We start from the raw sequence: 24,037 nt of genomic DNA, 5'->3' as shown, positions 1-24,037 counted from the left end.
CTCACGACTGTAATGTAGCTTTAGAAATGAAGTCTGATTGTGAAAGGTCATTCTGGAGCAAATGCTGGATTTGTTGTGAAACAGTAATAGATCACAAAATCATATGCCCCCCCCCCCCCCCCCCCCCTTCAATCTCTTCATTAAATCAGAATGTTGGTTCCCCCTCCTCTACTGTTTTCTGTGGCACACTTTTTTGTTTTCATCATACAAACATGGTTTCTGACCCTTACAATTACTTTATGAAAAGGACATTATTCTGGGCATGCAATGTTTATGCCATTGGTAGAGACTCTGACGGCTGTTATTTTATGGTTTCCTGTTGCAGTTTTTTCTTTTTTATTCATAGCTAAATTTCTATAGCCTTTGCTTCTCGTGTTGCTGAACAAATTTTAATGCCTTAGGAAAGAAAAAGATGGGAGAAATCAAATAGCTGAGAAAATAATAGCTGTCATGTTTGGAATACAAATCTTATGAATATATATTATGAGGAGACTTATTTGTGGAAGGTTTGTGTATATTTTTTTCTAGACCTATCTTGTGTCCTTTAAAGGCAGACAAGTTTAGCTGTATCGCTGGTGTGCTGGGAATCTAGCAGTTCTGGCATACCTGAGAGTGTTTGCTAGCTGGTGAGCATTCCACTTTAAAGACTCTATTATATACTAGTCGAAAGGCGAGTAAGCTAATACAGGTATGATGTTATAGGCACCCCTGCAACAACCTCCCAAATTTTCTTAAAACAACCAAATCTCGAACCATTTGGATTTAGGGTGTCATGTGTTCTTGTACCTCCCGATCACCCTTCCTCTGCTGTCATAATTTAAAAACAGCATGGCCTGTTGTCATTATCAATGAACTGCGAGGGTGCTGCTGAGTGCTCTCATAGTTCATTGACTTTTTATACAAATTTCAAACAGCCTGTACAGAGTTATCGGATTTTGTCCGAAAGTGGTGTTGCATACACACGGTTGGACAAAGTTGTCGGAAAATCAAATCGTTCGGAACGTGATGAAGTTCGTGCCTTGCGACGGGACTACGTTGCGGCTAGTAGCCAATAGCTTTGGTGTCGTAATTTGATCTGAGCATGCGTGGCACTTGGTCTGATTGGAATTCTCTACAAACGATTGGTCAAAATCCGATCGGATCATGTTGTTGGAAAATTTTATAGCCCAGCTCTAAAACGTTGTCAGTCGAATATTCAGACGGAAACAGTCTGATGGAGCCCACACACGGTCGGATTATCCGACAACACGGTCCGATCGGACATTTTCCGTCAGAATGTCCGACCGGGTGTACAAGGGCTTAGAAGGCTATATGTACCTGGTTAACTGAAGCAAATTAGTGACATAGGGAGGTTGATTTACTAAAGGCAAATCCACTGTGCATGGCAAGTGCACTTTAAGTGCATTTGTTCTAGATCAGAGTGGAAGCTCTGCTTGTTTTTATCATACAACCATGTACAAACAAAAATGCTGTTATTTATTTTCCTTCTATGTGATTGAGTATTCTTTGCAAAGGGAACTTTTACCTCATTTACTAAGCTCTGAAGCAAGTGCACTTGCAGTGCACAGTATTTTTTTGCCTTCAGTAAATCAACCCCTATGAGTCCCAAATCAGTCTGTCTCAGCAAAGTCTCTGACAGATTTACAGTCCTGTGTGTCGGTATTCCCTGGTAGCCAAATGCGACAATTTGCAAAGTTCAAAGACACATTTTTTACTGAATGTAGGACAGATTTTCACGTAAAACTGACTGATAATTAAGTGGTCAGGGTCAGACTTCATGCAGTCACAAGTGTTGCTTTAGAGCAGACTTTAGACTCTGACTACAACCTTGTAACAAATCTGTCTCGGGATGTGCTTTCTGCTCCAGTTTAGCATTGCTTTGCCTTGCAAAAGGATTATGCATGTCCCCAGCAAATTGTAATGTTATATATAGATAAAAAAACAGGATCTTTATAACTTGGACAAGTCATGGCTCTGTCACCAACATGCATGTAAGAATAAAATAACTACTACAAAAGTAAGCTAAGATTTGTGTGGACACCTGTTATTTCAGGAGACAGATCATGTTTAGTTTGCTCTCTTCCTTCCTTCCCACTTTTTCATGTTTTTGTTTTCTTCCCTGAAGCACAAGGTGCTGGTGCTCTCAAGCTGAGTTCTCGTGACAAGCCCGGTAACCGTGAGGACAAATGTGACTCTTCATTACTCCTAGGATTGAATTAAACTTGAGTGTAATTTTCTTCAAGGTCACAATGAAGTGTTTTACTGTTTGCCTTCTGTTTATTTGAGGATGCAAATTGAATTTGGTGATTCAAATTGAAGGCAAGCTGGAAATATAAAACCCATCAAAAGACGATGTGGAAAGAGATCAGTGACTGTGTGTCTGTCGTGCTTCAGCTGCCACAGCCGGCCTTTCTTTCTGAGTACTAATTATTTATGTCTATTGTTTTTCTCATTTGCAGCTTTAAATCAATATTATTTGTTTTGACAAACGCTGCACTATAAGAGAGCAATTAGACTGTGTAAGATGGATTTCTTCCTCCACAATGTTTTTTTTTTTTGTCGGTGTTCTGTTCCATTATGTTAAAAAGATGTTTCTCTGATTTTAACTTTTTCATTGACCTGTAGGATTATTCGGTCCCATTTTGAACCTTTTGATAATAAAATGAGGATCCCATGTATTAGAGGGCAAAGATTTCATGCTATCACCATCTCTCCTTTGCATGGTGGATTGCTTCCAGTCCAAATGGAGCAGTTGTGTCTCATGGGTTAATTTTTGAGTGCTTAACCACTTCCAGCCCAGCCTAAAGCAATGTGCAGGCCGGAGGGTCGTTCAGTTATCCTGACTGGACGACATATGTCATCTTCCGGTATAACTGCCGGCGCGCGCCAGTAGTGCTGTCTGTCAGTCTGACACAGCGCGACACCGATCTTGGGCTCTTTACATTGTGATTAGCCATTATTGGACACGGCTGATCACATGGTAAACGGGAAAGACCGTGCATTAGCTTTTCCTCACTCGCGGCTGACAGACCCGAGTAGAGCAGAGTTGATCTGCGGCTCTCCTGATGGGGGGGGGGTCTGCGCTGATGATTATCAACACAGCCCCCACACTGGACCACCAGGGATGGCCACCAAGGATGCATGACCAGGTATGCTACCAAAGATGCCACAGTGCCCAAAATAGGCAATCAATACCTAAAAATGGTGCTAGTCAGTGCCCATTTCTAATGCCTGCCAGATGTCTCCTTATCAGTGATGTCCATCAGTGCCCATCCATACCACCTGTCAGTGCCACCCATAAGTGCACACCATTGCCACCTCATTGGTGCCAGCTCATCAGTGCCCATCTGTGCAGCCTCATCAGTGCCCATCAGTGAAGGAAACAACTTACTTATTTACAAAATTTTATAACATAAACAAAGAGACCCTTTTTCCCCCCAAAATTTTCAGTCTTTTTTTTATTTGTCGCATAAATTATAAAAACCCCAGCAGTGATCAAATACCACCAAAAGAAAGCTCTATTTGTGAGAAAAAAATAAGAAATTTGTCTGGGTACAGTGTAGCATGAACACGCTATTGTTATTCAAAGTGCAACAGCGCTGAAAGCTGAAAATTGGCCTGGGCAGGAAGGTGGTGCAAGTGCCTGGTATTGAAGTGGTTAACCACTTCCTGTAGGATGTTGTCTTACATTCTGGACTTGCATCTGCAGGCATCAGCCACGTATCTGTCGGCGATGCTCTGTAAAGTAGAAGTGATTTGAGTGACTATGCAGCCACTCAAGCAAATTCTATAGGCGATGGAAGGGGGTACCCTAGCCCCCACCTTTCCTGGGCTCTCCTATCTGATCGGGGAGCCATGTTGTAATGTGAACACATACGTAACTCCCACACACGTAAACAGTGATCGATCCACACATGTAAAGTATTGAATGTCAGAGCGAAATCAATAATTCTAGCACCTGACCACCCTTGTGTAACTCCAAACTGGTAACCTGTGAAGGGTTTTAAAGCATCGCCTATGGAGATTTTTAGGTACTGTAGTTGGTGCCATTCTGCGCGTGTATGCAATTTTAAAGCGTGACATGTTGGGTATCTATTTACCAACATTTTAGTATTTCATTGTTTGTATTCACTATAATTCATTAAAGTGTATTTATTCCCAAAAAATTGCACTTGAAAGAAAAAAAAAAAAAAACACTGCACAAACACAGTGTGACATAAAAAATGCAATATCCACCATTTTATCCTCTATGGCTGCTGCTTAAAAATATATATAGGATTTGGGGGTTCTAAGTTATTTTCTTGGAAAAAAATGATTTTTACAAGTATGAAAGAAATGTCAGAATTGGCTTGAGTGGCATGCGGAATAGCAAACACACTATGCTAATCATAATGTACTATCACACACCAAAAACTGGGTAATGTAGATTTTGAATTGCGTTAATAACCTTAACCTCTAGAGATCGCATTGCCGGGCCGTCCCGTGCGCGTGACAGATCGGAGTAAGCGGTCGATCCCAACCCCTTACCACGCGATCAGCCGCGATCAGCTGTCAGTCAATGACAGCTGATCACATGATGTCGACACAGCCGGTAATTGGCTATTTTTTCTACTCGCGTTGACAGCGTGAGGAGAAAAAAAAAAGCCGATCACCGGCAGCAGTGAGCGGAACATCAGTCCCGATCACTGCAATGTGCCCAGATACTCAGTGCCCACCTGTGCCCCCTACAAGCGCCACCTGTCAGTGCCCACCATGCCACCTCTCAGTGCCATCTGTCAGTGCCCACAGTACCACCTATCAGTGCCCACAGTACCACCTATCAGTGCCCACTATCAGTTCCTGGACAGTGCTACTGCACATCATTGCCCCCTATCAGTGCCATCGATCAGTGGTGCCCATCAGTGCCATCTTATCAGTACCAACTTATCTGTGCCCATTAGTGCCACCTTAGCTGTGCATATTAGTGCCCATCAGTGCAGCCTATCAGTGCATATCAATGTAGCAGAAAGATTACCTGTGACGACTGGGATTATAAATTTCCCCATTACTGGTTTTAGTGATGGATGGTGAGCTATTTTGTGGCATCAGTGGGAGGAGTGGTACCCCATTCTTGGTATTCAAGATAGGAATGGTGTCGCATCACTGGTGCCTTTTGGAGGAATGGTGCTTCATCCTGTAGGAAGAATGGTGCCACATCATTGGTGTCTGTGGGAGGAAGTGGGCTCCATCACTGGTTCCTGAGGGGAGGAATGGTGCCCCATCACTAGTTCCTGAGGTGGAGGAATGAGGGGAGGTATGGTGCCCCATCGCTGGTTACTGAGGGGAGGAATGGTGCCCCATCGCTGGTTCCTGAGGGGAGGAATGGTGCCCCATCGCTGGTTCCTGAGGGGAGGAATGGTGCCCCATCGCTGGTTCCTGAGGGGAGGAATGGTGCCCCATCCCTGGTTCCTGAGGGGAGGAATGGTGCCCCATCGCTGGTTCCTGAGGGGAGGAATGGTGCCCCATCGCTGGTTCCTGAGGGGAGGAATGGTGCCCCATCGCTGGTTCCTGAGGGGAGGAATGGTGCCCCATCGCTGGTTCCTGAGGGGAGGAATGGTGCCCCATCGCTGGTTCTTGAGGGAGGAATGGTGCCCCATCATTTATGCCTGTGGGAAAAATGGTTCCCCATTATTGGTGTCTGTGGGAGGAATGGTGCCCCATTACTGGTGCATATGGGAGGACTGGTGCCCCATCATTGGTGTTTGTGGGAGGAATGGTGTTATTGGATGGCACAGTGCCCTAAGGGCTGGATAAATGCAAACAAAGGGCCACATGCGACCTTTGAGACCCCGGGTATAGTGCAATGAAAAGGCTATAGCCCCGAACACTTTTTTTTTTTTCCTTCCCCCCTGCTGTGTGTCCACATTGGAGAGATTTTCTTTCTCTTTCTGTGCCAAGTGCATGGTGTCACAAAGACAGGAAGTAATACAATATGTCTAATGAGACAGACAACAGCAATAGCACTTTTATTTAGTTGAGTAGGGAAAATTGGAGCATCTGGTAGATTTGTATTGCTCTTTATCTGCCACATTCTGACCTTTTGTGTCCGGTGTGACCAAGATAGGAAGTTGTGAAAGTTCAGGTAATAAAAAAAATACAATTAAAAACTCCTTTATTTGAAAGAATACATACAAAAAAAAAACCTCAGCTGGAGTTGAGCTTGAATCCATGTTATATCTTTTTTCTTTTGTTCACCAATATGTGTATAATAAAGTAGTGGAGGGGAGTTGATCAGCGTTCAGACAGTGTCACCTATTGACTGTTTCTGTCCAAACATCTGTTCTGCAGTGTTTTTTTATTTTATTTTTAAACATTTTTGTTAAAATGATGGCAGTGGGGTTATTCATTTTTGTATAGGTTTTCTGTAAACCTTTTACAAATTCTGAATTCATAGCCATAAAGATGCTGTGTAGGAAGGATTACTTTGAAATACTTTTGTAGACTGTCGTTTAGACCCCTTTCACACCAGGGCGTTTTGCAGGCGCTATAGCGTTAGAAATAGAGAATACACACTACAGCTTCTTTGGAGCGTTGAAGGAGCGGTGTGTTTAGTGCTCCTCCACCGCTGCTCCCCATTGAAATCAATGGGGCAGCACTATAATACAGCCGGCAAAACTCCGCTATTGCGGCGTATTGCCGGCAGTTTTAACCCTTTCTCGGCCACTAGCGGGGGTAAAAGCAGCCGAAAAATGTGCTGCAAATCCGCTGCAAATCAGTTTTTTAGCGGCATTTTACCGCCCACGCTATGGGCGGTGTGGTGTGAAAGGGGTCTTATGGAATATTTGCATAAACATAGCGGGTTAAACCACAGTTTAGGCAGAGAACAGGTCAGCTTTTTTTTTTTTAGAACCTGACATTGGGTATGCACTAATCATTGATGGGGCACTTCACTTTTTTTGAAGTGTTGGGCACAAAAGTATCCAATGTTACCGATATTGCTTCAAGGGGTTTTATCGATGTGATGTATGCAGCTGCATGCATATCACACCAGTACTGTTCTTTAGAGTGGATGGTCGTTTTTATTGTAATAACAACCGATGTAGCTCAGCAGCTGTTCGGCTGCTATTACAAGCAGTGGCAGGGGACATCCCCTCATCTCCTGCCACCTTCCGCCACACGCCCGGGCTTTCCTGTCCCATGGGAAGGCCTGAGCAACCAGCCGCAACGTCCGCCGGCTTGCCGAAGACCCGAACAAAGCCGATGCTTCCTTCAGGTCTTGGATCTAGTAACCCGGAACAGATGTCTTTGCATCACTTCCCTGATTACTGGCATCTTAAAGGCGCCAGTTTTAAAAAATATAATTTATCCAAAAACGCAGATCTTGACATTTTGAATACTTTCAAGTGCAATGAAAGGGTTTGGGGTCTTATAGACCCCCGTTCCCTCCATCAAGAATACCTGTGCTTACCTGTTACTGTCACAAGGGATTTTTACATTCCTTTTGACAGCAATAACAGTGATAAAAAAAAAAGCGTGAACAAAAAAAAATAATTAAAATGAACAGAATAATGTCAGACAGTATCGGCTATCAGCCTGAAAGGTGGCCGAAATATTGGTATCATATCGGCACCGATAAAACTATATTGATCAGTTCCTACCTGACATTGGGCTGACATGTTTGGTTATTTTGGTTGTATTCCATCTCTATTAGAGCAAACACGCATCATCCCTGAAAGGTAAGGCAGTACTATTACACCAAGTGCATAGATTAACCATTTTTACAAATTCCTGTTTCTAAATTGATCTTTAAAGTGTTTTAAAGTGTATCCCTGCCTTATTTATTAAAAATTTATTTTTAAGCAGAGAAATATGGATGCATTGCTAAATTTCAGATTTAAGAGAGACGTAAGGAATTTTTTCTTTTTTTTTCAGTTTCATTTTTTCCCGGTGCCTCTACACTGAGAACCGAGTGATCGAACACCGCCGATGGCTCGGTTCAGATCCCCGAGCAGAGAGCTGCTAAGTGTCACTAAACAGCTCTGCTCCCTCCCCGCTCGCTGCAGTGCTGAGCTGGGGGGGGGGGGGAGATTGGGTTGTGGCTGTCTCAGGCTCTCAGCGGCTCTGGACTGACAAGTGTTGGTTCAGGCACCCAACGGATCCAGACTCCCATTGTTGGGATGATGCACTAGACTGGTTTCTGTGATGGCGGCAGAAAGCAGACTTTGGCCTGCTGTCTGCTGGAAACAGGTCACAGTAGTGTAAAATGTATTGCACTCCTGTGATCCATAGGGGTAGTCCAGCTAAATGAGCTTTGGCTGGACTTCTCTTTTTAGTTCCAGGCTTTCATTCTTCCTGTAACTTGTCTACCTGTTAAGTCACTTACCTTCATGCATTCCTTTTATTAAGGTAAAACACATCTCTTCTCCACTCTCTTCCTCTTCACACAGGGATTCGAGCAACAGCAGGAGCCATTTACTTCTGCTGCTGTCAATCAAATGCATTGGGGAGGAAGTGGGGGGCAGGGCTAAGCCCCACTGTATGTATGCGTTGCTCCATTGACACAGCTTGGGAGCGAGCACACACCATGCACCCCCATAGGAAATGGCTTGCTATGGGGACACTCAAAGGAGGAGGAGCCAAGATCACCAGCGGGGATCACAGTGGAGAAGGGTCGGGCCAGCTCTGTGCAATACAATTACACAGAGCAGGTGAGAATAACATGTTTGTTATTTTAATTAAAAATGTGCTCTTAGTAACACTTTAACGTTAATCTTTCTTTGAGGAAATATTGCGACTATACTGAAGTCATAACATCTCCCCATCCTAATATGACAGCACTCTGTACCTGAGCAGTCAAGTTTCAGGAACTAGTGCTGTCATTAAGGAGGAGAGGCAGAGTCCCAATCTTCTGCAGAGATGCTAGGCATTTAACCTTGCTTTCTCAGGTGAACAGCACTTACGATTGACATTATAGTGGATCTATTGCTTTGCTATTCATTGGCAAAGCACAGGTTCACTTTAATAAAATATTATTTTCAAGTGGTTTGCCAGAAGGTGAACTAGAGATCGTTTCTGGCTACTGAATCAATTTTTTTAAATTCTGTTTAAGTCTGTTTATTTAGAAATTTAGATTTTAAACTCATTTTCTCCTCTACTTAAATTATAAGTGTAGTTCTTTGAAATTACATGGCATCTATTGCCCACAGGTCACAGGTAATCAATAGGACCTAAAACATCTCCTTCTTTCCCTCATTGATAGTCCTTCTCCAACCTACATTTGAAATGTAATGGTTAGACTTTATAGTTAATCATATCTGAAATGTTTTTACTGGAATAGATGTGTGTCCCCCTAAGGCTTGTAAAGAAATGTTGCAAAAAAGACGGATTATGCACGGCAAGCTTCTTTGTTCGCACAATATCCAATCAATGCCACAGCCCTCTTTATTTTGCCTCTGGCTGTTCCCAGTGATACTTGCTGGAAAATAGTCTTCATTGGAGCCTGATAAATGACAGCTATCGCCAAGATTAAGGCCCAAAGCGGCTGTGGAAATTGTTTAATGTTTTAGATTGCAGTCTATGATGGAACGTTTTGGCTCTTCAGAGAATGCCTCGAAACGCGTCAGTCAGAGTCCACGGCACAAATGGAGAGGCTTAAAACCTCTTAAAAAATATTTCCACTACATCACTATCGGAGTAATATGCTCTTAACTACTTAGACCTAAAGAGATGCAAATAAAATATATTAGGTAAAAATGTCTCATCTTAAGACAGACTTGCATATTTTATATCTAAATGTCTCTCATAAAGATCTGCTTTTAAAGGTATGCTTTAGAATAAAATTTTAAAGCTGAACTCCAGGAGTTTTACAAGAACACCATGTAATGCAAGTTTGTATTTTTTGAAAAATGTATTAAAATTTGTTTTTATATAAAACCAACTTTAGCACCTTATGCTTAATATTGGCCTCCTGAAAGTCACTGCACAACATGACTCTTAGCTAATTGGTGCTGCAGATCTAAGACCGTGACCATAATTACAAAAAAGAGAGCATGCGTGTTCTGCTTATTGTCCACTCAGGACTAGGATGAGTCCGGCACTATGTTTTACTGGTTAAATTAGGTGTAAACCCTAATGCCCCGTACACACGATCCGAAAATCGTACGGAAAATACCGATTTCGAAGCGATCGTACGATAATCGGATCGTTAGTACAGAGCTTTCAAGAGCCGATTAGGACAGTTCATCCGATATTATTCTATCGGACATGCACGGAAATTTTTTTCGTACGATGCCAGATCGTATGATTTTCATTTAATCAGTACAGCTATCGTTCGAAAATGCAATACAAATGCATTACAACACATGACATCACTTCCGAATTTTTTTTCTGTCGTGCGGGAATTTTCGTGACTTTAGTAAACTCATCAGATTCGATCTGAGATTAGCATGCAATAAAAAACGGATGATCATTCGTCCGATAATCTCATCGTGTGTATGGGGCATAACTAACTTTGTTTTACTAAACCATAAAATACTTGTTTACAACTTTTTTTCATCGTTGGTTGCATTTTAGTGATGCTGACCTTTCAGCTTATATTTAGTATCTTCAAACATGCTTTTCAGCATTGAAGGGATTGCATCTTTTTGATATTACATTAACAGTTAAAACAGATTTTAGTTATTGATTTTACATATGTTTACATTCTTTAGCTTGCAGGTAGGTAAAAAAAGGTTTGTATATTTATACAGAGGTTTGTAGGGAGGTATGCTTTAACATAACGGATCTTTAAATGGATCTTCCCCATCTTAACCAACTTCCCTCCACTCAACCACTCCTCACATCCTGTATATGTGTAATGTGTATTTGTTTTTACCTTTTTGGGGGGGTAGGTGATGTTGGTAGGTAATGATTGCTAAATAATTTAGCCGGTGATTAGGTAGCTTGCAATGTGGTTCAAACACACCAGGATCACTTCTGAGTGGTGGAAGAGGCCCTTCTCCTCCTAGTCTTACATACCAATCTTTGGCACAGTATTCCCTGATCCCTACCTACTCTTTTCTGTACTTGATAACCCTACCCTCTCCTTCAGAAGTTTTCCGGATTAATAACCTTCAGTTTGGATGTTATACTGTGAGACCTCTCACACCCCCATGGCCATCAGATAACCTTCTTTACCATGGACCTCCCTTTTCCCATGAAGGCATGAAACAGGCGTGCCAGGCTAGGTTCACACTGCAGTACAAAGCAGCTCACAGTAGAGGTCCATTGAGAGCGATCACAATCTTCTGTCATGCAAATTAGATGCGGGGAAACCTCTGCATCCAATTCACAATAGTGAACCACTCCTTTTTAAGCGCAACTTTTTTCTGCTATTGGTCAGCTGATCTTCTTTTGGACATGCTATGTCTGTCCTTCCATTTGTGCAATTGTGCAAATAAAATAAGACAAAGTTAGCCTATTTTTTTTTCTTTTATATTATGAAAGATAATGTTACACCGAGTAAATTGATATCCAACATGTCATGCTTCAAAATTGCGCCTGCTCGTGGAAAGGTGCCAAACATTGCCCCATAAAAATCTCCATAGGCGATGGTTAAAAAACTCTACAAGTTACATTGTTTATAGTTACAGAGCAGGTCTAGTGCTAGAATTATTGCTCTCACTCTAATGATCACATGTAGTTTGAACACAGTTTTCATATGCGAACGTGACTTGCGTATGTGTTCGCTTTTGCGTGCGAGCTTGGCGGGACAGGGAGCTTTAAATCCCCCCCCCCTTTATTTAATTTTTATTTTTACACTGTCCTTTAAAAAAAAAAAAATGTTGGTCACGTTTATTCCTATTACAAGGAATGTAAACATCCCTTGTAATAGAAAAAAAAGCATGACAGGACCTCTTAAATGTGAGATCTGGGGTCAAAAAGACCTCAGATATAACATTTACACTAATATGCAAAAAAAAATACCCTTTCCCATTGGGCGGAAGTGACATTTGACTTCGCTTCCGCCATCTTTTACTCGGCACCATGTCTCGGAGGCGAAAAGATGCAATCATCATCGCCACTACCGATGGCTCTAGTAAGCGGCGGAAATGGCCAGAACGCAGCGGGAGGGGGGCCCTCTCCCAACCCCGATGCAAGTGTACTTGCAGATCTGCCGCAGAGACCAGTTTTATCTGAAAGCCAGCCGCTCGCTGCTGTTGAAGATACGGGGGTTATGACAACCTTCTGCTGCCAGAACAATGGTATTTAGCGCCAGAGTGCCGACATACAATGACGGCTATTTGCGTTAAGTGGTTAAGATCTATGTTGCATTTTGGTTATTTGTATATTAGTGCTGCACATTATTATTACCTAACATGTATGTAAAAAAATGCTATTTAGTCAAGTGATTAAAAATTCTTAAAGGAGAAGTACAGCCAAAGTTTGTTTGGCTGTACTTGTGTGTCACAGGAGTGCAGTTCGTTCTGCACTCCTGTCACCTGTTTTCAGCAGACAGCGGGCTGAAGCTCAGGCAAGATTGTGACAATGAAAGTGGGATCTGCCCAAATGCCTGGACAGGCACCTGGCTCAGCCTCTCAGCAAGTTGCTAAGAGCCTGAACCTGCTTCTCCTGCACAGCTCAGCACTCCAGTGAGTGATGTGGGGGGGCAGAGCAGAGAGCTGGTGACTAACCATCACTGGCTCCACTCTTGTCTTGACCCTGTAGCACTTTTGGAGCATCCTTATTGGCCCATTTATGCTGAATTCCAGGAAGATATTAACACACATTATTGTAACCTGGTATTAATTAAAGCGTAATTCCACCCATTTGTTTTACTTTGTGCTGCATGCCCTCAGCTTATACTTTTCACAATGGCCATTTTTTTTCTTTTTATGCTTGTAAATACCTTTATTATTAGTTTGTTCTCCATGACTTACCGCCTCTAATCGCTTAGGCGATTCGCAAGGGTTCCTGGGGTAGCGTTGTCATGTATCCCAGGAGTCCATGTGAATCGCCTATTGTCGAAATCTTGCGTAATTTCCAGACCGTTGCTACGGCAACGCGCCAGGAGGATGGAGCGCCGCGCGGTGACATTACTGCGCAGGCGAGAGATCGGGAGGTGCATGCCGGGAATCCAGCTGCACCCAGTCCCGGAAATAGATACCAGACTGCTTCAGATGCCCACAGCAGACATGGTCCCTGCCTGCTTCCGAGATCAAGGTAGTCTCTTTATTTTAAATTGACCGGAATACACTATAGGCATTAGCGAAATGTGCCAGATAAATTTTAACAAATGACAGCAGCATTTTAAAAAAAAATTTGACTTGGGGGACTGGAACTCCACTTTAACATATCATTACATGTATTTGTTTTGCTGTATCTAGTGTAAGTACCCAAATTAGACTTCTTTTAATCCTTTTTACAGGTATGCTCAGACTGGCAAGGGGGTGACACAATACTGTGAGTCAGTCAGGTTAGCTGCATGCAACTATACCTAATGCTTACTGGAGGAGAGAGCCGAGTGTGCAGAGAGATTACCTCATGAGTTTGCTTCTGCTCCTTTTAAAGACAAATCAAAAGGCTGTGGGCAGAGTGGTGTCAGTAGTGTATTCTTTTAATTTAAAAAAAATAAAGTGGTGCTATCTTTGACTGTGCTGTGGAGCACAGCTATATAAATCTCAGGTCTGAAACCAAAATCATTTGGCAGGTAAGTCAATGTATTTCATTTGCACATTTATACTTTTTGAGCTTTAGGAGATTGGTTGCCTAAGTGACAGTAGGGACACAATGGAGATGAGATGCGATGGTGCCAAAGTGAAGATTAAAGTAAAATGCTCCCAAGCCAGTATCTCTAGATCTATTGACTGTAACTGCAGCTTAGGTGTTTATTACTTTATACAGTAAAACCTTGGATTGCGAGCATAATTCGTTGCCAGAAACATGCTTGTAATGCAAAGCACTTGTATATCAAAGCGGATTTCCCCATAAGAACAAATAGAAACTCAGATGATTTGTTCCACAACCATTTCTTTATAAGTCCTTCAGTTTATAGTCCATATAAAAAGATTATAGCAATGTGATTGGTTGTGTAACCATAAAATGTCCATCCACAAATGGAAGCCTCCACAAGGGGATTGGAAGCAAAATCCACCAGGAGCTACAGAGTATGAAAGATAAGAGAGGCGCCTCTAAGTCTAGCAATATGGTTACATTTAATGAAGGTGCAACATTTAGCAACTCACATGGTTGATGATTAAAATAGACACATGTAAGTATGCAGGCATCCAGGGTAAAGCTGCCCACATAGACCATCCTCCGCACTGCCGAGTCTCACCACTGTCAGTCTGCAATCGCGATCGGGAAGACTACCCTGCAGTAGAACGATCTGAAAGCGAGGCTTGAAGCGTCTGTGGAGCAGAGAGTGGAAAGGATGGTGGTATGGAGGACGGTCTATGTGTACAGCTTTACCCCAGATGCCTGCATACTTAGATGTGCCTGTTTTAATCATCAACCATGTGAGTTGCTAAATGTTGTACCATCATTAAATGTAACCATATTGCTACACTTAGAGGTGCCTCTCTTCTCCTTTATATTCAGTTGTGACATGAAGCTACTTGTATATCAAGGCATCACTTATTTATCCAGTCAAAATGTATTGAAACATTTTACTTGTCTTGCAAAGCTCTTTCAAACCAAGGTTTTACTGTATTCCTAACTTTGCCAGGTTTACAATAGGTTTGTGTTAATGAAACCCAACACTGTTGTTAAATAACAGTTGCACTTTGCAAAAATGGGAATCTATCACCTCTTGTGTGTTAAGTTCACAGATTTAACAGTGGAGATGAAAACTGCCATTCTGATTTATATGCCTTTATGTAACTTGATGCATCTTTGTAAACTAATTAAAAACATGAGCAGAAGCATTGACGAAGCCTATGCAATTAAATGATCTGTTTTCATGGCAAGATTTAAAGCCCAAACAGTGAACCTTCCACCTGAATGTGCAGCTGAAAAGACTTGATTTCACAGCTGGTGATTATAACATTGAACTATAGAGTCTGGAATTAAACTGTATCCTAAAATTGCTTTTCAGTTTATCAACAGTAACACATTGTTGGTTTTGCTTTGTACTTTTTAATCACTTATACCCGAAGGAAGACGCTGATACTGCAGTAATGTCACTTAAATATACTATTAGACAGGGCACAGTGATAATTACATTTAACAGGAAGATGTCATTTTTTGAGGCTTTGTTTGCTCGGTATGTCACCTTTTTGCTTAGAACTGCAGGGTTCTCTAAACCTAAAACATTTTTTAAAGCATAACAAATGGCTTTTCTAATACTTTCAATAACAGTTTTCCTAAAGCATTATTAAACTCAAAAGCAAACCTTTATTATATTGCAATTTACCAATTCGTAGATGTGATGGCTGTATTTGTTTTCATTTTTAGACTTGCTTCTATTTTCATCTGGCGATCCAGCCAGCAAGTCTTTATTTTTTTTCAAAATTACTCTCTAGCAGAATGCATCACAAGCTGTTTAGCAGAATGTATCAATCACATTACATGTACGAGGCAAACCACTTAACACTTATGCCACGTGCACATGATCAGAAAATTGTACGGAAAATACAGCTTTTGAAGCAATCGTACGATAATCAGATTGTTAGTACAGAGCTTTCAAGAGCTGATCATGACAGTTCATCCAATATTATTCTATTGGACATGCAAAATTTTTTTTTTCATACAATGCCAATTACTGCTAATCGGTACAGATATCGTTCGAGAAATGCAATACAAATACATTACAGTACAAGACATCACTTCCGAATGTTTTTTTTATGTCGTACAGGAATTTTTGTGACTTTAGTAAACTCATCCGATTCGATCTGAGATCAGCATGCAAAATAAAAAGGGACAATCATTCGTCCGATAATCTAATCTTGTGTACAGGGCTTAACAGGACTGATTAAATTGACCAGCCTTTATTTATTTGTGCAAAACCATTTCCCCAAAAGGAACAAAAAAACTGCTGTAACTGCTTATAGAATTTGAGCTGGGGTTTAGCAACAATGGACAAAGCCTCCATAAATTGCTTGTGCCTGGTTAACACCACTGCATGGCGGTGGTGTGCGGGCACAAAATGCCAAAAAAAAAAAAGTAAAGCATCCAGAGTACATTTTTCAGCACAACTCCTTACAAGGCAACCCACTGCCCCACACTATGCAACTGGCAGTTGAACTTTGAGATCTGTGTGTGACCTCTGTTTATTAAAAAGACCACGCGTCCTGCCAAGCTCAGCACATCGTCACTACACTGATCTCAGCCTGATCACCCCATACACCAGTCGCTGGTGTAAACCAGCCTTTTGATTCAAGAGAGCATTTCTCTTTCCAACTCTGTGCACCAAATGCCACTATCATGATGGGTTAGCTGGAAGATGCTCTCATATTTATTGTGTCGGGCTAATGGTAATAATCCTACTAAAAATGTCACTCTCACCAAATAAGTATCTAAAACTGCAATTTTCCAATGACAAATCACCTCCATAAATCTAAGAATATGCTGTTCTCACAATGTGAAAATCAATGTAACCAATCATAACAAAAGTAATCAAAACAACAAATATATACTGTGCGTAGTGAAGGGGTGGTGGATAACATCAATAAATAAGATTCTATAATCCATCAAGGCATGAAAAGTCCACATTTATCTATAAACACTAGTGTGACACTTTGTGATCTGTTTAAAAAGGTTGCTTGTGAGCACCACCCTTGCCTGTGGACACACTGTAGCCTTAGGCTCCATTCACACCATGGCGTTCCGTTCTGCGGACAGGAACGTGATTTGTTAACGGCACAAATCGCAGAACACCCTTTCGGTCCTCGTTACACCTTTGAAAAAGTTCCCCGGTAAAATCACCCAAAAAGAATCATGGGATGCCCAAAAGGTTGTACTACTTTTAGGCATCGGACGTCCCACTATTATGTTTGCTCGATTTTACCACCATTCATCGGGCAACAATTGTGGCAAAATTGCACCGCGATTTGGTGCCATTCAAAGTAACGGGGATTACAAGGGCATCCCACAATTTGCAGCGTTTCCGAATCACGGGCATAATTGTGGCGATTCTCCCTGCAAAACAGAATGCCCTGGTGTGAATGGAGCCTTAGTGGTTGGCCCTTAACATTATAAAATTTCTCAAAGATAGGATCCATTTACAGCGAAATTAAAGTTCCGCTGTCATTCGATCTAGTGATGTGCCCCTGTGCAGCAGCGCTGCTCTTATTCTCCTCACAGGATTCGCTGAGTCTCAAATCCTGTGAGGAGGGGGTGGGGTCAATGTGTTGTGAGTGTCTATAGATGCACACAGTCTTGCCCAAAGTGCATCAGCATGGGTGCCCCCTTAGCACTCAGCTTTATGTTGGCACATTCATAGAAAAGGGGGAGTGGAGACCAGAATAGGAGTTAAGTGACTGCTCCGTGCAACTTATTGCGCAAAGCTGGTAAGTATAACATATTTGTTATTTTTAGGAAAAATTAATTAAATCTAATGTTACAAAGTGTCTCCAAAGGCCCCATTGTATCTAGTATTGTAACCACCTTCTCTTGCTCGCTCCCAAGATGAACTATAGGAATTGTAGTTTGCATAGAGCAGTGCACATGAGCACAACTAATATGCACTGCTTGTTCCAAACAATTGAAAGTGAGGAGAAAAATCAGAGGATTTTAGGATGTTGCAGTCAGAAAATACAAAGACAATTTCTAGAAAAATAGATTACAGGGACATTTAAGTAGTGGATGTGTATGGATTTTGTATATATTAGTGTAATTTTGAAATGTCAAATTAGAATTTTTTTGGAAATAAGGTAAAGATGTCTAATCAGGTATTTGTAGGATCTGACAAGAGATTATTCTATGAATATACTGTAAATATATATTAATCCTAATACATTAAAATTCAATGTGTAACCGTAAAGCAATTGTAGATGGCAGATTGTCTTTAAAACCAAAAAGGAGGCGAGAAGTGATGCAAAGTTTACTATCCTGTATCTTAAAACTCAGTCATGTATGTGTACATAATCTGCAATCTGAATGTTTGCCATTGACAGTCACTCTGTCCTTCCTTAGATTTAGTTGAATAAGTGAGCCCTATCCCAGTTTTTTTTTTTTTTTTTTTTTTAAGTTTTTGTTATTGCTAGTTGTGTTTGCTTCTTTTTTGCATTAAAGTGATTGTAAAGGTATTTTTTTAATTAAAATAATAAACATCTTATACTTGCTTTGTGCATCTTATTTTTTTGCACCCCTTGCTGGTGCTCCTGGCTGCTCCTCCCTCCTCAGTGACTCCATAGCAAGCCACTTGCTATGGGGGCACTCGTGTGGGCTTGACCCGGAGCTGGACTGTGTGCATCTACAGTGGATATAAAAAGTCTATACACCCGTTAAAATGTCAGGATTCCGTGATGTAAAAAAATTAGACAAACAAATATTTCAGAACTTTTTCCACCTTGAATGTGACCTATAAATGGTACAACTCGGTTGAACAACAAACTGAAATCTTTTAGGTGGAGGGAAGTAAAAAAACAAAAAAAAACCTCTAATATAGTTGCATAAGTGTGCACACCCTTAAACTAATACTTTTTTAAAGCATCTTTTGATTTTATTACAGCACTTTGTCTTTTTGAGTCAGCAAGGCACATCTTGACTTGGCAATGTCTGCCTACTCTTCTTTGCAAAAACACTCCAGCTTTGTCAGATTGCAAGGGCATCTCCTGTGCACAGCCCTCTTCGGATCACCCCACAGATTTTCAATCAGATTCAGGTCTGGGTTCTGGCTGGGCCATTCTAAAGTGTTAATCATCTTCTGGTGAAGCCATTCCTTTGTTGATTTGGATGTATGCTTTGGGTCGTTTTTAAATAAATAAATTTCTAGCAGAAGCCTGAAGGTTTTGTGCCAATATTGACTGGCATTTGGAACTGTTTATAATTACCTCTACCTTGACTAAGGCCCCTGTTCCAGCTGAAGCAAAACAGCACCAAAGCATGATGCTCCCACCACCAAAGCATGATGCTCCCACCACCATGCTTCACGGGGGGTATGGTGTTCTTTTGGTGATGTGCAGTGTTGTTTTTGCGCCACACATATCCTTTAGAATTATGGCCACAAAGTTCAACCTTGGTTTCATCAAACCATAACACATTTTCCCATATGCTTTTGGGAGACTTGTTTTTGCAAAATGTATCCAGGCTTGGATTCTTTTCTTAAGAAAAGGCTCCCGTCTTGCCACTCTACCCCAAAGCCCTGACATATGAAGAATACGGGAAATTGTCACATGTACCACACAGCCAGTATTTGCAAGGTGTTCCCGCAGCTCCTTTAATGTTGTCATGGGCCTCTTGGCAGCCTCCCTAAACAGTTTTATTATGGTCTTTTAATTCATTTTGGAGGGACGTCCCACTCTTGGTAATGTCACTGTTGTGTCTTATTTTCTCCACTTGATGATGACGGTCTTCACTGTGTTCCATGGTATATCTAATGCCTTGGAAATTATTTTGTACCCTTCTCCTTATTGATACCTTTCTTCGGACCATGGCATTTGTTGTAGGATGCAGCTAAGGAAATTTCAGGAAAGACCTACTAGAACAGCTGAAGTTTATTTGGGGTTAATCAGAGGCACTTTAACCACTTGCCGACCGCCGCACGACGATGTACATCCTATTTTTGAAGAGGGATATCTCGGTAACGGCAGCAGCTGCTGCCACAACCGAGATATCCATCTCTTCAGGCGGCGGTCGGCTGTACGATAACGGTGGTCTCCGCGGCGGATTCGCCGCGAGATCACCGCTATCGGCGGCGGGAGGGGTGTGGCACCTCTCCCGCACCTTCCGCCGCTTACCGGAGCCGTCGGTAGCGGCGGAGGCGATCGGGTCCTTTCGTTAGCTGGGCATAGAGACAAGTGAGGCTAAGATGGCCCCCACTCGTCTCTATACCATAGGAGGGCGGAAGCGACGTCAAAAAGTCACTTCCGCCCATACCTCTTAAAGGTATATTTTTTTTAAATGTCAGATTTTCTTTCTTTTTTTTCTTTTTTTTTTTTTTGTTGCATTTTAGCCCAAATATGAGATCTGAGGACTTTTTGACCCCAGATCTCATATTTAAGAGGACCTGTCATGCTTTTTTTCTATTACAAGGGATGTTTACGTTCCTTGTAATAGGAATAAAAGTGATCCATTTTTTTTTTTTAAAAACACCCCGTCACGACGAGCTTGCGCACAGAAGCGAGCGCATACGTGAGTAGCGACCGTATATGAAAACGATGGTCAAACCACACATGTGAGGTATCGCCGCGATCGGTAGAGCGAGAGCAATAATTCCCTAGACCTCCTCTGTAACACAAAAAATGCAACCTGTAGAATTTTTTAAATGTCGCTTATGGAGATTTTTGAGGCTAAAAGTTTGACGCAATTTTGAAGCGTGACATGTTGGGTATCAATTTACTCGGCATACCATTATCTTTCACAATATTAAAAAAAATTGGGCTAATTTTACTGTTGTCTTATTTTTTTATTCAAAAAAGTGAATTTTTTCCAAAAAAAGTGCGCTTGCAAGACCGCTGCGCAAATAAGGTGTGAAAATAAGTATTTCAATGACCACCATTTTATTCTCTAGGGTGTTAGAAAAAAAACAATATAAAATGTTTGGGGATTCTAAGTAATTTTCTAGCAAAAAAAACAGTTTTAGGCTGGGTTCACACTGCTGCGGGGGGAGATCCGGATGTGATTCGCACCGCAAATCACATCCGATCTCCGTAGCGATGCGAGTTCAGCCATACAGATAGTATGGCTGAATTCGCATCGCTCCCGCAGCAAACTCGCACGGGACCCTTTTTTTTGGTCCGCAACAGAATCGGATCGCATGGGGGTTCACACCATGCGATCCGATTCCTGTGCGAGTCGGCAGATCGCACTGCGATATGGAGACGGATCTGGGGGTGTCATTAACATATCATTGACACTCCCAGCCGTCCGCATAGGGCAGTGTGAACTGCCGGCGGGAGTAATGCGATGCGGGAAAACGCCGCGGATTTGCGGCGTTCCCGCATCGCAGCGGTGTGAACCCGGCCTTAAGGTGGAAAAAGTTCTGAAATGATTTAACTTTGTCTGATTTCTGTACATCACAGAAACTTGACATTTTAACAGGGGAGTGTAGTCTTTTTATATACACTGTATTGACACTATTGCCAGTGTAGCTCACCCCCTGCTCGCTCCCTCTCAGGATTTGATTGCTGCCCGAGTCCCTGAAAGGGAGCGTGGGAGAGCAGTGCTGTTGCTCATGGGCACAGCGCTCTATTGAGATTAGGCTCAGGTAAGTATTAGGGGTGTGTGGGTGCTGGGAGGGAGCTGAGCATGGAAGGTTTTTACAAATTGTTTTTGTCTATTAGTTTGTGATCATCTTCTTGTGATCTTATTAATTGATTGACACTTTCTGTGTTCTAGTGCCCGGATGTTAGAAAATGCCCGGCAGAAACTGCAGGATGAGCTTCTGAAAGTGCAAAATAGCTTCTTGGAGGAGAAAAAGAAAAGAGAAATGCAAGATGCCCTAGTAAGGCGCCTCCAGAAGAGGGTACTACTGCTAAGTAAGGTACGTTGCAGCATTTATAAATGGGGACATAATTCTGTTGAATCCTGTCAGGCTCACACCATCCTATGCTCAAATGGAATCTTTGACAGATGGTGAAGAAAGTCAAAAGGTCTTTATTACCTGACCAATATTTATGTCTGTGTAAGCAAGCATAATCTTCAGCAGGCTCGATAGGACCTCATACCCCATCTGTGGGTTTGTGTTAAAACAGATGTGGGACTATCTACAAAGGTCTATAATGAGGCTTATTTATGTATTTACCTTCTACAAAGGCAAAATTTAACATAAGCCACAATACATTTAAAGCACCAAGACTAACTCGATCAGAACATTCACAATTTTGAAAGGCTCGTAAGGGTGTAAAAAAGCCAGTATATATTTTTTGTAACTGGTTTTGAAATTTATCAAACATTGTGCTCCAGTCTGAGTTTGTGCTTCAACCAAAAAAAAAAAAAAAAAAACATAAATACATTTAAAAAGCTATAGGAAGATCAGAGGAGATTAATACTCTACATGAAATGCGACAATAAAGTGAATATTTTTCCTATAACCTCACCTGTAGAAAACTGATTTTATATTTTTCAGTGGAAGTTCATAACCAAATGCCTGTTACTAGTAGCTTTTATGATGACACCTGATTTTAGAAAACATTAAAGTGCATCTAAACCAAGAAACCCAAGAACAACAAAATGTAATATTTTACCTTACCAGTTCTTAGATATGCTGACTTACAGTACTTTATGGAGGAACAGCATTGTCAATCTAGGACAGGACTTAAAGCGGGAGTCCACCGGGACTCCGCGTTTTTTTTTTTTTTTTTAAAAGCCAGCAGCTACAAATACTGCAGCTGCTGACTTTTAAAATAGTGACACTTACCCGCCCAGCACGCCCGCGATGTCGGCACCCGAAGCCGATCTCTAGGTCGCCTGACGGGTCCTACCGCCGCCATCTTGGGTATGGGAATCAGGAAATGGAGCCTTTCGGCTTCATTTCCCGGTTCCCTACTGCGCATGCGCGAATCGCGCTGCGCAATAAGGACGCTCCCCGCTGCCTCTGGGATCTGTGTGTTTCCCAGCAGGCAGCGGGGCACTTGCGGGAAGGGGCGGGCACTTGCGGAAAGGGGCGTAAGTTACGCCCCTTTCCGCAGAGAGCTATCCCGGAAGTGGGTGCAGTTACCTGGATTATCCAGGTAACTGCACCCCCCTCCCCCCTGAAAGGTGCCGATTGTGGCACCGGAGGGGGGGAGTGTTCCGATGAGCGGAAGGTCCACTTTAGGGTGGACCTCCGCTTTAAGAACCATCTACCCATATCCCTTCTCAATAATGGTGGATAGGTTTGGTAGCCCATACAGAAGACTGAAAGCAGTAAACTAATTGGTGAGTACCGCACAGGCAGGGAGCACAGCAAATTATCAGCTTATTAAGATTTCTGCCAGGATCAACAGGTGTTTATCAAACAGATATAACAAACGCCTTCAGTGGTATATTTAACAGACCAAATGGAAGAAAATAAGAAAAGTAAATATTTAGGGTTTACGTATACTTTAAACACTGTCTAAATGTGACATTGGGTCTTCTGACCCTCTCCATCTCTACACCACATGACCAAAATCAGAAGAGTAAGACCTCTTTCACAGGTGTTAAAAATAGGCTGTTGGACCGTGTTTTTACCACTTCTCCACTGCCTATCAATGCCACTCATAATTGCTAAAACAGGGTGACGATGGAGGTGCACACACAGCAGCATTAGATTTGCTTCAGGTCACGGTAAGGCAGAAATGACACTGCCTGCAAAAGTCGGCAGGTGTTGATGCTTTGCAACTGCCTCCGTTTATTTCTATTAAATGTACTGCAAGTGCGCCATAAATGCATCATAAACGTACTTACGGTGTTATATTTTTTCACTCATATGTGATAGTTTGTTTTTGGGGTTATAGTCAAGATGTGCAAAGAGTTCACGCAAACACTTTTAATTAAGTAATGACAGATGCAGGTAATAATATTAGAAAATATAACAAAAATAAAGATTTTTTTTTTTGGTCACGGAGTCCCTGGCCGCTTACGTGATATGGAACAGATGATCAGAGACGCATTCATGATTCAGTTATTATATGAGACTTAATATTCCAAATTGTAGCTGTAGTATGTACATGTTAAGTTGGTAGGATTTAACCAATCATAAAAAACATTACCTGCTAAGAAAGATGGCACATTCCTGAAAGGAAATTAAGGGATGGCTTGTCGATATAGTCAGTCAGTTTACAATCGCATTCCTATAGCATGAAGTCATCTAAAGTAACTGGGCTTGTATATTGTGAGACAACTTTAATTGTGAAATGTGAACTTTCCTCATGTTTATAGCACGTTTAACTTGTGATTGCAAAGTACCAAAAGTGAACATTTCTTTTTTAACATTGAAAAAAAGTAAAAAAAAAAA

The 24,037-nt window shown here is 41.8% G+C and overlaps 1 protein-coding gene across 2 annotated transcripts in view; it reads left to right on the top strand.

Annotated features, from left to right (window-relative positions):
* The window catches only part of MAD1L1 (mitotic arrest deficient 1 like 1), a 1,159,769-nt gene that overhangs the window by 267,643 nt on the left and 868,089 nt on the right, over positions 1-24,037 (top strand). For both annotated transcript variants that reach the window (XM_077449134.1, XM_077449135.1), the window contains one exon: positions 21,457-21,601. In XM_077449134.1, coding sequence (XP_077305260.1) covers positions 21,457-21,601 — 145 coding nt within the window. The remainder of the gene's footprint in view (positions 1-21,456; positions 21,602-24,037) is intronic.

Source organism: Lithobates pipiens, unplaced genomic scaffold (assembly GCF_037356315.1).
Source record: "Lithobates pipiens isolate NorthernLeopardFrog02 unplaced genomic scaffold, aLitPip1_a1.2 Scaffold_22, whole genome shotgun sequence".
Taxonomy (NCBI): domain Eukaryota; kingdom Metazoa; phylum Chordata; class Amphibia; order Anura; family Ranidae; genus Lithobates; species Lithobates pipiens.
This window is presented reverse-complemented; position numbering and strand designations above follow the sequence as displayed.